The 13,864-nt window shown below is 38.3% G+C and overlaps 1 protein-coding gene across 1 annotated transcript in view; it reads left to right on the top strand.

Moving 5' to 3' along the window:
• The window catches only part of smc3 (structural maintenance of chromosomes 3), a 37,917-nt gene extending 25,660 nt beyond the window's left edge, over positions 1 to 12,257 (top strand). The window contains exons 24-29 of the mRNA XM_030052592.1: positions 3,253 to 3,500; positions 8,148 to 8,360; positions 9,090 to 9,281; positions 10,267 to 10,444; positions 10,652 to 10,758; positions 10,893 to 12,257. Of these exons, the coding sequence (XP_029908452.1) occupies positions 3,253 to 3,500; positions 8,148 to 8,360; positions 9,090 to 9,281; positions 10,267 to 10,444; positions 10,652 to 10,758; positions 10,893 to 10,964 (1,010 nt within the window). The 3' untranslated portion in view covers positions 10,965 to 12,257. The remainder of the gene's footprint in view (positions 1 to 3,252; positions 3,501 to 8,147; positions 8,361 to 9,089; positions 9,282 to 10,266; positions 10,445 to 10,651; positions 10,759 to 10,892) is intronic.
• Positions 12,258 to 13,864: the final 1,607 nt, after the last annotated feature.

Here is a 13,864-nt window from a genome sequence, read left to right as displayed (position 1 = left end):
AGGATGATCAACGAGATGTATTTGCTGATTGGTCAGGGCCAGAATGAGAGCTTCATTAGTGTTTGTCATAGTCTTAAAGCTTTGACGACTCCTTCCATGAACACCAACTGCTCCACAACAGAATTTACAGCATAGCAGTGGCTAATATTTGCGTGCTAGTAGCAACCCGCACTGCAATGCTTTTAAAGTGACACCTTACTTGCGTTTACAGACCTGCTGCGTTGCTGCCCAGTGTGATAGTGACATCTAGTGATGACTATAAATGAGCACTTGTTTCTAAGAATTCATGTAATAAAAGGGAACATTTAACAAACCCACCCAACTTTCCTCTGAGGAAGAAAAACACTGCATCATTAGACAGTTTTATTTGCTCCATATTATTATACTCAAATATCCATTAAATCTAACTAGAACTCATTCAGTTTTCAAATACAAACCTTATGACAAAAGTTATAAAAGTGTTTATACTATTTAGTGGGAGCTCGACTCAGCTATTAGCTACATTTATCCATACTAAATATGCATCTCTAATACAATATCAATTTTCATTATCTTTGGGAAAGCACAGCCAGTTGTACAGCCAAGATGCAAAGGTAACTCTTCCACTATGGTTTGGACCAAAAAAAAAAAAAATACAAGCGATAATGTGTGATTGCACTCATAAAGATTAGAAAATAAACCCTGACTAATGCCATTTTTCTCCCCAAGAGTTCACGATGTAATGTAAATAAGGAGGAGGTGCCAAAAGGGAAGATGTTAGAGCAGTAATTATGTTCAGGATTATTTACCACGTTGCTGCTGATTTAGAATGCTAGAAAACAAAGCCCTTAAAAGAGAAAATAAGTATTATAATAATATAGATCAGCTGTGACATGGCATACAATCTCAAGTGGAGATTGAAACAGTATGCTTTTTGTCAGTTTTCTAACCAGCTGATCTTTTAATCATTTAATTGATCTTTTGATTCTTTAATCATTTGAATTTTTTTTTAATCATTTGGTTAGTAAACTGTGTTTGCAGCCGCTCCTGTTTTTAAAAAACCACAGGTGAGACTTTGGTACTGTTAGCGTCATACATTTAAGCAGTCAGGGATGTTCAGCGCTAAAACTCCACCCCAAAGGCCCCTGTAAGCTTGGAGAATACTCGCTCAGTTGTAGGGAACATTTTGAGGGCCAGGAACTCAGCCTACAGGGTAAAAAAGAGGGGGCTGGGTCCTCCAGTAGAGTTAGGGTTAAGAGTTCCTCACTTTCCTGAAATGGGATCTGGTGTTCTGGAGATGGTCATGCGGTAGATAAAAAAGGGTGTAGTATGTGCACCAGTATTTATCAGCAGATGTTCATGTTTCCTAGATCAATCTATATTGCCAGATATTCTGCTTACAAAGTGCTGTAATCATTTTTGGCACAGTATGTTCTGATTATATGTCATCATACATATGCAGTGTTTCTTGCGAGACAAAGAAAAAGGAAAAATTTATGTGCAAAATATACCTATGTATTGTAGCATTCTTTTTGACTTTAGAGAAGGATTTAGAGAAGGATTTTTGATACACAATAGGGAGATAAGGACAGTTGCAACGCAGTCAACATCATCGATTACAGAAATATGTAGGTTTGCATAATATGCATCGACATGCCACAATGATGGCCGTGCCCTGTCAAAAAGCATGTATTCCCCCAGAGAACAAGCTGCAGCTAAGACACCTCGCCCACGATCATCTAAAGTGTGGGCGACCCAACAGTAGAGTGGTCTGCAAGCTCTGCAGATTGCCTTATCACAGCAGTACAACTGCTCTACACTTGAAGCAAAAGCATCCAGGAGTGCTTTGTCAAGACTGCAGCAAGACACCTCCATCCTGTTTACATTTTATCCCCACCCAAGGTGCCTTGTATTGTAGTGTCTGATATTCCACAAATAATGACATACAGTGATTAAATAAATCTGTGTGTCACAGCAGTTCTTTTGAGTTTGTGGTCCGGTATTTTTCTGATCCGGCATCTGATTAAAAGAGTCCTTTACTATCATTATTAATGTCATACATTTGTTTTTTAAGAGAAGATGATTGAATAAAACATTGAAATATTAACAAGAAGGTTTTTGATATTTATTTTTTTGTAAATTGTTAAATCAATCGAGTAATTAAAAAAGTAAAATTGAAATAATTGATAAATTGGTCACTGAGTGAAAAAAATAATCTTTCGATTATTTATTTATAAGAAAATGATTAGTTGCAGCCCCACACAATACACTGCTGAAAGCTTTAATGTAGCTCTTTGCCATAGCTGCTACTTGAGAGCCAGATTTGTCAGGTATGTTTTCAGAAGGTATCTTCTGATACAACCACCAAACCAAAGCTTAATATGTTAAGTACTTGTCTGGCGTCACCAGTTGTAAGTTATTAATTATGTTGCTGGACCCAAAATTTGGTTTCAGTTGAGCTGTAATGGGAAAGAATTAAGAAGCAATAGGAGGGTTTTGTTCTTTTAAAGTTAAGAAATTCTAAATTGAGAAACTGAAGAGGCAGAGCGGCTCTTATTAAGTTGGATTACCAGCAGATGGTGAGAATTAATTGATGTGCTGAGTTTGACTCACATCTTGGATAATATGTTCCTCCAGATTCACTCTGGCCCACTGTTTTATAAATGTTCAAGTGGTGCTATGACTCAGACAAGGCTGATAGAATGCAATTGTCAAAAAGCACCTGTTTTTGAATAGAAACAATTTGAATGTGCATTAAATCATTCTTACTAACTTGTGGCACACACACATTCATAACGTATTTAATCTTAAGCAGTGATTTTATATTCACTCTTTGGCTGCAAATGCTTTGTGTTCCCATGCACCACATATCCAGTGAGTCATCTGATTTTCATTTTTTCTATCACTGCATAAACTGGGAAAAATTGCCAGCACTTCTGTCATTTGCTGATGTAGGCTGTAAACCCTAAATGTCTTGATTGTGGCTGTTGAATAAAAATAGAGCTTATTTATTTTTCAGGAGGACTGGCTATTTTTGTAGTGTTTGCAATTTGTCAGCTCAACCATCTCAGTCTCTTTTATATTTTTCAACTGAGCACTAGCACTCCTTACTTACATTTTGTTCACTTCATTCTCTTTAAAATAGCTGCGGCTATAGCTCTGACAGTCTTACCATTTCATCAACCAAGCTTTCAGGCTGTGCATGAAATGGCACTATATATGAGTACAAATCTCTCATTTGCAATGGGCTGCCCTCCCTCTTATCCTCCTCAGATCTGGACAGTCTGATCGACAAGACAGAGGCGGAAATCAAAGACCACCTGAAGAGCATGGATCGCTGGAAGACCATCGAGAAGGAGCAGAACGACGCCATCAACCACGATACCAAGGAGCTAGAGAAGATGACCAACAGACAAGGAATGCTGCTCAAGAAGAAAGAGGAGTGCATGAAGAAGATCAGAGAGCTGGGCTCCCTGCCTCAGGAGGCTTTTGAGAAGTACCAGACTCTCACGCTCAAACAGGTACACACAAACACACCGTGGGAAATTATTACCACTGCCAGATGCTAATATATTTTAGCTATGGCTGGTTAGTTTGTTGACTTACCAACTGCCATGGCAGCATTGGGATGTTCTAAATGTTAATAAATATGTAATTGGCTGGTAAAACAGAGGTAATTATTTCGATTTACATATATGGTACTTATAAGTGGTCATAGGTATCATGCATTTTAGCCCACCACAGAGTTTTCCTTAAAGGACAGTTGCCTGAGTGCCAGAAAGCAAAGACAACCAAAGCAAAGTATTATAAATTAAATGTAACAAACTTCTATGCCAGTTACCTTCCACTAATTAAATTGTCTCCCATCTGTTAAGTCAGGCAGGTATAAAGGTAAATAATTAACCCTGACACGTTGTTTCCAGGGGTGTAATTCACAAGTTTCATCACGGTATGATATTATATTAATTCTTCACACAACAATACAGTATTTGCCAATATACTGACAAAGTCTGCCTGATATGATTTCAGTTTGATTCATTTCAGAGGCTACGGTCAATATGATATCATATGTACACAGTCAGTGCCATTTATATCAACTAACAAAAAGCAACTTAAATATTATGGTAAGATTCTATTACTGAGCTCTTTCAGACATTTAAATGACAAACTACTATTTTAATGAAAGTAAAAATAGACCTGTTCACTGTAAAGTGCTACATTTTTCATGTTTAAGTGCAAATGTTTTTTTGTTTTTTTTAATCAGTTAACTTAAAAACCCCTTAATAACCTTTCCAATATGAACATGCGCTATGCACATTTCTGCTTCATTATCTTGGATTTAGGTTCCATCTATGTGCTCAAGTGGTTTGAAGATGTTGTGCTTCAAAAGTTTCACATCCTATAAATCAAAACTGAGAGAACTTTATTTAACTTTAATTAAATTTAACTAATATTAACTACTTTTTTCAGTTAGATCTTAGTAACCAAGGTCACCACTTAACCTATACTTAGGTACTTAAGTTAAAATGCAGAACAGTCTGTATGCATCGTAGCTAGGGCTGTTAGTGTATTGCAAAAATCATGATCACAATTATTCGGTCAATATTGAGATCACAGTTATTTAACACAAATACTCATTGACTGTGTAAACACCATGCATTCATCAAACTCTTTTTAAATAGTCTTTTTAACCGTGGATTTCCTCAAACTTCAAATGTAAACATGTCACAGCCTGGCTAAGAGTGAAAAGGGCTTTGAGGGAGGGGCGAGAATGCGCCACTTCAAAGGAACGGCGTGCGTTGGATTTACAACTCAAAACAAAACAAGCGAATCATTGCAAAACTGAATGCGGCACAATAATTGTTTTATCTCAATTGTTTTGTTTTCATAGTTGTCGGAAGCCAAAATCATACTTGAAGATAAAATTTGATTAATTGCACAGCCATAATCATAGCTATCCACTACATCTTGGGATATAAGTTTTTCTTCAGAGTATGCAGTAGCTTACAAAACTGTCGTTCTCGACAACATAGTAAGACCTCATGTCTTCGCATTTGAATAATAAAACAAAATTTAAAATGGCATCTATGATACTTGGTGCTCTTATTGAGTTGTCATTCAGTTTTTGCAAAACAAAACAAAAAAAGCAGGTCGAAGCAGGTGAGCAGGAGGCTTCTTACACGCTAATGCTAGCTTGGGGGTCAATGCCATGTTTGTGTTTTAGGTGCTTGGCCAGGCTTGTTGCATTTCCACACTGCTGATTTATTCCAGAGAACGGAGTAGATCCTTCTTGGCTTTATTTATTTTATTTTATTTATTTATTTATTGCCGCTTTCTGCCACCGACATTATCTGTCTGGTGCTAGCACTGTTTGAATGTTTAGGAGGGCAGTATGCTTGGACAGAAATGGTGATATGGACGTGCTGTGAAAATTTCAAAATACAGGCGCATCTCTAGGATGATGATGTGAATCGATGTTTTCACTTATCATTGATTATATTGGATCTTTGGTCATGGAATCAATATATTGATTCAGATTGATGGATCAACCACCCTATTTGTTTCATGAGACATGGAAATGTCACCGACCTTACCTGTTTTTACTTAAATGTTCTTCATATTTGATCGTAAAATTATTCATGTCACTCCCTCATGGCTGCCTTACTTAAGACCTAGCTTATCCTATCTGTTTGTTTCCAGAGCCTTACTGAAGGTCAGTTATTCTGTGCATCCTCTCTTCCTACCCCAATTGCATCTTATCTCTGCGTGCATACACACACACACACACACACACACACACACACAAGCTCTCCCGAGGAATAAGGCTTGAGGGACTCATATTCCACCCACTCACCAGTGACTCAGACACTAGTTAGTGCTCTATCTCTGATCTCTCAGCCAGCTGCCTTCTCTGAGAGCACAGACTGTGTGTTTAGTGGACTTGCTGAAGCTTTCGTGTCCGTGTGTGTGTGTGTCATCCCCCTCCTTGACAAAGCTGAAAATAGCCTCACGCCTTCTCATAAACACTCCACATAGTTAATCTTTTTCTACAGGACACTGCTCATGGCCTAGACGGTGCCATTGATTGCAGAAGTGGATGAGATGGCAAAATAATAACGCTACTTGCTCATCGTCCCTCAGTCATTAGTGATCTAGGTGATAGAAATCATATTTGTACTTAAAGTGCTCCAAAAGAGTTGTGTCACTTTCGAGCCATACCAATTCGTGATTAATAAGGTCAGGTCATGAATAATCTGAAACAAAAAACAAACAAAAAAAACAAAAAAAACAATGCCTTTGACACAAAAAATGAGACCTTCTGGATGAGCAGATTTGAAGCTTTACACAGGAAGTGTTTACAGGCTAAGAGGAGATTATAGCAAGTAAACACCTCCCTATCTGCTTTTGGCGCAATGAATAGTTACCACTGGGAAACCAACCAGAGGTGGCTGGAGATGGAGCGGAGCTTCGAGAAGAGGATTTTGAAACGTTTATTTCTGTTGCTGGGGCTTGTTTTCCTACAGGCTTTGGGAAAACTGTAATATACTAGGCTGAGGCAATGTTGAGCTACATGTTTGCCAACGGCTGATACAAATGTTTGGAGGGTGCTATTATTGTCATTATCCCTCAGATATAGCAGGAACAAGTTACACTTGTGAATCAAAAAGGAATCGCACCTGCCTACACTGGTCAAATGATGCAACAGACTGTGAGAGTTGTTTGTGTCCAGCCCAACTTTGAGAGACATTCTTCAGACAGCTCTCCTGTAGAAGATAAGAGCTGGTAGCCGTTGAGTTATAGTAAACATCAGTTGCATTATGGAATTGGTAAAGTTAATCAGTCGTATTCACAGTGTCAACAAATCAGTGGGTAGAGCAAGATGGTCTTGTTGTCCAAGTTATCCCCCAGACGATTGCTTTGTTTGTAGGCCTGTTTCTACCTTGGAGATAGATAAGTAGTTAGGCAAGCCACTTAATCCCAAGCAGTGGCATTTTCTGAAGTAATGTTATGTTACATTTATGTCTAGTGCATGGTTTACCGTCCTTATTTTTTTTCTTAAAAGTAAACACTGTTCTTTACAGGGAATAAAAAACACAACACAAATGACATTCATAGACCATGTTTACACTTGGTTTTAACATGTTCTGTGTGATTGGATCACAAGTAGACAGCACTAAGTACAAGTGTAAACGACTGCAGAAATGCATTGTGGAGGTGGTCTGTGATGCTTTTAACCACATATCATTTGTAGTGTAAATGCCAGTGTTTCCTGATGTACCCTTGATAAGGATGTAGTGAAAAAGTGATGCAGGCAGTAACAAAATCCAAACACAAGCAGTCAGCTAAGACACTTTTGAGACACATGATGAAGACAGTGGTAATTGTTCATGTGAAACGCATGTTAAAACCAAGTGTAAACAGGTTTCTAGTTTTTGATCGTTGTTTTTTTAACCTTTTGTTTTTATTTTGGCAAGAAGAAAATGAGCTGGCCGTCCAATGTCAGGGTTCCTAAATTTCTAATTCCAAGCAGCATGCAGCAGATACTGAGGCGTAAAATCCCCACCCCCACAGTCATGATTCATGGTTCTCAGTCTTAACGGTTGTCATTTTCAATGGCCCCTGCACATAGCTTGTGGACATGCTCCTTTCAGGCCTTCGGTTTTGTAGTAAGAAGTGTCTGAATATGTTCAAATACTGTTTCTAAAATGCAGAACTGGCACATAAAACGTAGGTAACAACACAGTAGATGACAAAAAATACACATGGATATTTTCTCATCCATCCCTGCCTGTGCTTGCATATATGCTAAAGTATTACACATTAGATGCTAAGGCTAGGTGATATCAATATTATATCAATACTGTGATTTGAGGCTACATATCTGGGATTTCTGATATTGTGATATGGCATGTTTCTTTCCTGCTTTTTTAAAAAAAAAAAAAAAAAAAACTCCAGTGTCAGTATCATGATATAAGAGGTTTTGGCCAGATAACTGAGCTCTTATATGATTATGGTGGTGATGATAAATAAATAAATGAGAGACAAAACAAGGACAAAATGAATAAAAGCCAAGATTTCAGAAATAAAAGTTCTGAGAAAATATTTATAGAGATGTTCCCACCTCTATCAGTTTATTCCTTAAACCGTTCCCTTTCTTTCTCCTGCAGTTGTTCCGTAAGTTGGAACAGTGCAACACAGAGTTGAAGAAGTACAGTCATGTCAACAAGAAGGCCCTGGACCAGTTTGTCAACTTTTCTGAGCAGAAAGAGAAGCTAATCAAGCGGCAGGATGAGCTGGACCGCGGCTACAAATCCATCATGGAGCTGATGAACGTACTGGAGCTGCGCAAGTATGAGGCCATCCAACTCACCTTCAAACAGGTATGCTGCACCTTTTCTAATCCTGAAAAGCAATTCAAAGTCCCCAGTGAATACAAGCATTAATGTTCTGTGCGGTGCAGCTGTGGTAGATTTTAAACCATAGAAGCTCTTGGACTCTTGGACTCCAGTTACAAACATTGAGTTAAATTAGAAGAATTTTTTTTATACCTGAAACTTTGAATCACTATCGCACAAAAATGCTATAATGTAACATTTCAGTTTCTAGCACTCCCAGTAGTATTTCTTGTTTTGCCAGAAATGGAGGTCATGAAAATACCAAAGATGCACATTTATATGCAGTGTTTGGATGAACTTGAACATGTGTCCAATGTCCAGAAGAAGTCATAGTTGCAGTGTTAGCCAAGGAGTTTCATAGTTGGTTGAGTGTCCTCACTCATTTAGTAGTTCTCTCAGGAATTCTACTCTTAATTTTGCATTGACTCAGTGACTTAAAGTAATAGTTGTATATTTTAATTATTTGTGTGTTTTAGGAGCTGCTATGTTATTATTATTGTTATTATTATTATTATTAGTAGTAGTAGTAGTAGTAGTAGTATTAGTAGTATTAGTATTTTTTTTTTTTTTTTCATACACTTGTGTTTTTGAAATGTTGTTTTGGTAAAATACAACTTATTTTAGTTACAGTTTCTAGTACTGTCTTGGCTGTGATAATGAATCACTGCTAATACTCATATCCACTTTGTGCCTCAACCCCCCCACCCACCCCAGGTGTCCAAGAACTTCAGTGAGGTTTTCCAGAAGCTTGTGCCAGGAGGCAAGGCAACGTTGGTGATGAAGAAGGGCGATGCCGAGGGCAGCCAGTCCCAAGACGAGAGTGAGGGCGGCGCTGACAGTGAGAGGGGCTCTGGCTCACAGAGCAGTGTTCCCTCTGTGGACCAGTTCACTGGAGTCGGCATCAGGGTCAGTCTGTGTGTTTGTTGTCCGGCTTCATTTGCCCTGAAGAATTAAATCAGTCAAAAAATCAACCCTTCCTTACATCTGTACAGTTTTACACATTCACACTGAGGATTGCCCATCCAGACTGTAATGTGAGAAACTAAATCCTGATTCCACTGTGAATCCAGATCTAACCAACTGAATCAAAACATGTTAGCTTTATCAATTCTGAGAAAATTTTGTTGAAGGATAGCCCTTCAATATGAACTGTCTCATTTTAACAAGTGGGTCCTAGTCCTGCTATTTGCCTCCTCTGTATTCATGATATACTTATATATACACACCTTATATATACCTGATCTATCAATACAATGCAGAACCAAGGAGAAATTGGTAGTGGGATGAGTAATATACCTCTGCAGGATTCTGTGTTGTTACCAAGGCTTTGAGAATATTTCAGAACCTCACAGAAATGTTCTGGTATTATACACTCAGTGGCCACATTTAGCTCCGCCTGTCCAGTCTAATGCAGTTCAGTGCAACAGCTCTGCCATAAAATCTGCCATTTAAGAAAGTTTATAATGTTCAGTTTTGGTTTACATTGTGGAGAATGGGTAAATTTAATTGTGTGTTTATTATTGAGGTTGTAGTTTGCAGAGGTCTTGTACTGATCTAGATTATATTGAGAAGTGTTTTTTTTTTTTTATTTTTTTTTTTTTTTTTATTGTCCTTATTTATATACATGAGGGGGACAGAATAGTAGAAGTTGCTCTCTGTAAAATGCAGTCCAGTATAACAGCACCACTAACTATGAGCTCATGACAAAAAGAAAACCTCAGCATTAAAGGCATCAGAAAAAGAAACTTTAGACTGTACATGTGGACCTAATATAGTGGCCGCTGAGTGATTCTTTCAAAGGATTAGAAAAATCAAACAGTTTGATCAGGTAGGCACATCTCAGTCTTGGTTTGTGTGTGTGTCTAATATTCCACCTCCCTGTCCTATGTAGGTGTCGTTCACTGGGAAACAGGGGGAGATGAGAGAGATGCAGCAGCTGTCTGGAGGTCAGAAGTCTTTGGTGGCCCTGGCCCTCATCTTTGCCATCCAGAAATGTGACCCAGCCCCATTCTACCTGTTTGATGAGATTGACCAGGCTCTGGATGCCCAACACAGGAAGGCTGTCTCAGGTAAAGTCCCAGGATGCTGTCATAGAAGAGATTTGCAGTGTTCAAGGTTAACTTGACCTTGTTCCTCAGGCATAATGTAGTCAAACACCTGAAACATCAGCTTGTTTTACTGTCATTTTTAACTTGCACTTTGGAAATGTCCAGTAAATTAAACCAGATGTCAATCAAGAGGCAGTCATCACCATTTTTGTTGCATTTACCCTTCAGACATGATTGTTGAGCTGGCAGGCCACGCTCAGTTCATCACTACCACCTTCAGACCTGAGCTGCTTGAATCAGCTGACAAGTTTTATGGCGTCAAGTTCAGAAATAAGGTGAGGATTTCCCTTGAAATTAGTTCAGGAAAGTAAGAATAATCTTCAGCATAAAGAATTCATAAATTCATAACTTATGTTGAAGTCAGAGAACATGAGGATGCAGACATTGATTGATGATTGTGTGTTTTCAGGTGAGCCACATCGATGTGATCTCAGCGGAGCAAGCCAAAGACTTTGTGGAGGATGACACCACCCATGGTTAACATGTGTCTGTGCTTCATGGCCCTGTTCTCCCCTCCACAGTACACTGTGTAGCTCCAAGCCTGCAAACACTTCTCTCAAGTTGGTCATTTCAGTGAATAAGTTGTTTAGACACAGTCCGACCACCAGCCTTTCTTAATGCCTGTTAAGCATTGTGAAATTACATCCAAGTATTTAAAGCGCAACATTGTTAACACCAAGTCGAGCCAGTAAAAATCCAAGTTGTTGCGGGGTGGGTGTGGGGGTGGTGGCGCTTTCTAGCCATGTCATGCCTCTCATTGTGTGTATCCATAGCGTTGGACCTGAAAACTATTAGAAGTGTAGATTCTTGTACATTTGATACCTTTTCCTCGTCTGTTTCAAAAGAAAAAAAGTCCAGATCAGGGAAAGCCTAATCTGTTTTTGTTGTGTGGGGTACATTTTTATAATAAAGGATCAAAAAGGTTTTTATCTGAGTTTGATTAAGCTGTCATTTGAAACAAAAGGTGTAAGAAAAGCTCTTAAAGGTAATGAATGTTCAGAACTTTTGCAGTAAGCACATGATCCAGTTTCTTTTTCTTTTTGCTGTTAGAGAGCTAATGCTGTCTTTACTGCATCCAATTCGAATTGTCATTGAATTTTTGATATGGTTTCAATAACAATTGCGACATTTTAAGCTTAAAGCTGAGTTAGGTTCGGGGGGGTGGGGGTAACCCAAGGTGTACTTGTCATTTTTTGGTTGCCACCCTTGAAAAACAACTTACTTCATCTGAGTGATTGTTCACTTTGAGATTCAATTTCCTGTTTCCTGAAATTCCGATGTATACTCTTTTATACTTATTATAATACAAAGTTCACTTGTCTCTCATAACCAGACATATGGTTTTAAAATTTTGAAAGTTTGCTGTTCTTTTTGTTACTGTACTGTGTTATTTTCTGTTTTAGGTCATTTGAATATGTGAAAGGTTTCATTCCAAAACCGTGTGTAGCCAATTGGGAAATAGATGAAGCTCCCTGGACTTGATCAGTCATTGTTTTAAAAATGCAGATGATCCAATGATCCAAAACATGAATTTTTGTGTCTTCAGATGACTCATAACTTAAATAGTAAGTGATGTGCTCTCTGTCATGCTAGCAATCATTTTGTAAGATGATGATTTTTTTTTTTATTGCTTTCCAGATGGTAGATTTTTTTTTTTTTTTTGGAATGAGACTCTTCATATATTATAACATTTTTTAGTTTCACACTGCTTTTGAAATGTTTTTGCTCCTTGTTAAGCATTAGGAAACAAAAATAAAAATAATTATTAACTGTTTGACTGTTGTGAGAACCCATTTTTATACGACCACATGGTGGTGCTGTGCCATTAATACTCCCACTGGAGAATGGGTAGTAATGGGGTGAGGTTTTATACATTTCGTATGTTGGGGAACATATACATTTTTACAGGCTGACATATATCTACATACACACAATGCTTTGTTTTGAGTATGTAAATAAAATGTAAGATCCACTTCTATCTCAGATTTCCACCTGTAGTCTTAATGTATTGATACCGTCAACAACATGTTTATTGAACCTCAGAGTTGTTTTTCAATATTTGATGTCTATTTTTGGTTGCTTATGTTTGTGTGGAGCCTACATTCTTTTTCCTTGCTCCTGCTTTTTTCCCCTTATTTTTACTGCTGGCAACAGCCTCATTTCCCCAGTTACACTCAGAACAATTAGGTATGAAACCCTCCAAAACCGTGTCAACAATGGACTGAAGCAAGGTCAGCTGTCTGGCACTGAGGCCGAGGCTGGCACACATTACACAGCCCTTACGCCTGTGGCAGATTTTGTGTGTGATATCAATGATCCTATCACATTTCATGCTGCCAGGGGGAAGCCTGCATGGCTGTCATTCTAGCATCCCATCACCTTGCACTGGCAGCAGATCTGAAAGGTCGCGACCTCCTGTCAGACACCTGAGATAGTGACTCATAACCCTCGATTGAACATCTCACCAGTTTTACCAGGAATGGCACAGCTTCTCAGGGGTTTCCATGCCACTGAATATCAGGCAACCACAATTAGATATTAATCAATTGAGGCTTCCAAACGCTTATGTCATTTTTTTATTGTTAGATATTACCTAGAAATATGTCTGCTGCACTGTTGGTGGGAAGATACGAGTGGAGAGTGAAACATAAGATTGGGAAATATCTTGTTGACTTGTCCCTTGAATGTTAGTATGTGCTGTGACTGTTAGTTTTCATTAGTATGTCTGCACCAATGTCATCAAGGCAAGTCTCGGTACAATTATTGCACTATTGATTGATGTGATTTTTGTTTGGATGCATCATCAAACTGGCATACAGAGAGCATGTGACTTTGCCTACCAGATATTACCAACACTGCCTGGCTGCTTGCTTTTTTACCTCCAAGTGAGCTCATGTGCTCAAGATTCAAAGCCACCTCTTCATACCACTATATATCTGCTCTCTCACATTCCTCATCTACAGATTTTATTTCCTTCCTGACCTTCTAACCAGCTGAATCCTGTCATCCAGCATGGCAAGGTGAGAGATCAAATGTAGTCTAGTCTTGGATGCCACTATTTTTTATTGTGAGCAACTTGGCTTTTTTTTCCCACAGGTTTTTTTTTCTTTCTTTGGACTGGCTTGTGCTCGGCTGCCTAATAAAACATAGAAGCATGAAATATATACTTTCCACCTCCTGTCCAGATCCACCATAAGAATTTCTTTCATACCAAGGAGCACATATTGGCAACAATAGCAAAATGCACAAAAAATACAAGGACATTGATAAATAGGAGAGTCTGAAAAGATTTCTGAATAAAAATGTTTCATACAAATCTAAATAAACAATACTGTCATTATAAATGTCTATCAAACTGTGTCATCTTCAATGACTTCACTT

The sequence above is a fragment of the Myripristis murdjan genome, chromosome 1, assembly GCF_902150065.1.
Source record: "Myripristis murdjan chromosome 1, fMyrMur1.1, whole genome shotgun sequence".
Classification (NCBI taxonomy): domain Eukaryota; kingdom Metazoa; phylum Chordata; class Actinopteri; order Holocentriformes; family Holocentridae; genus Myripristis; species Myripristis murdjan.
Note: the sequence above shows the minus strand (reverse complement) of the source record. Positions and strands in the feature narration are given on the sequence as shown.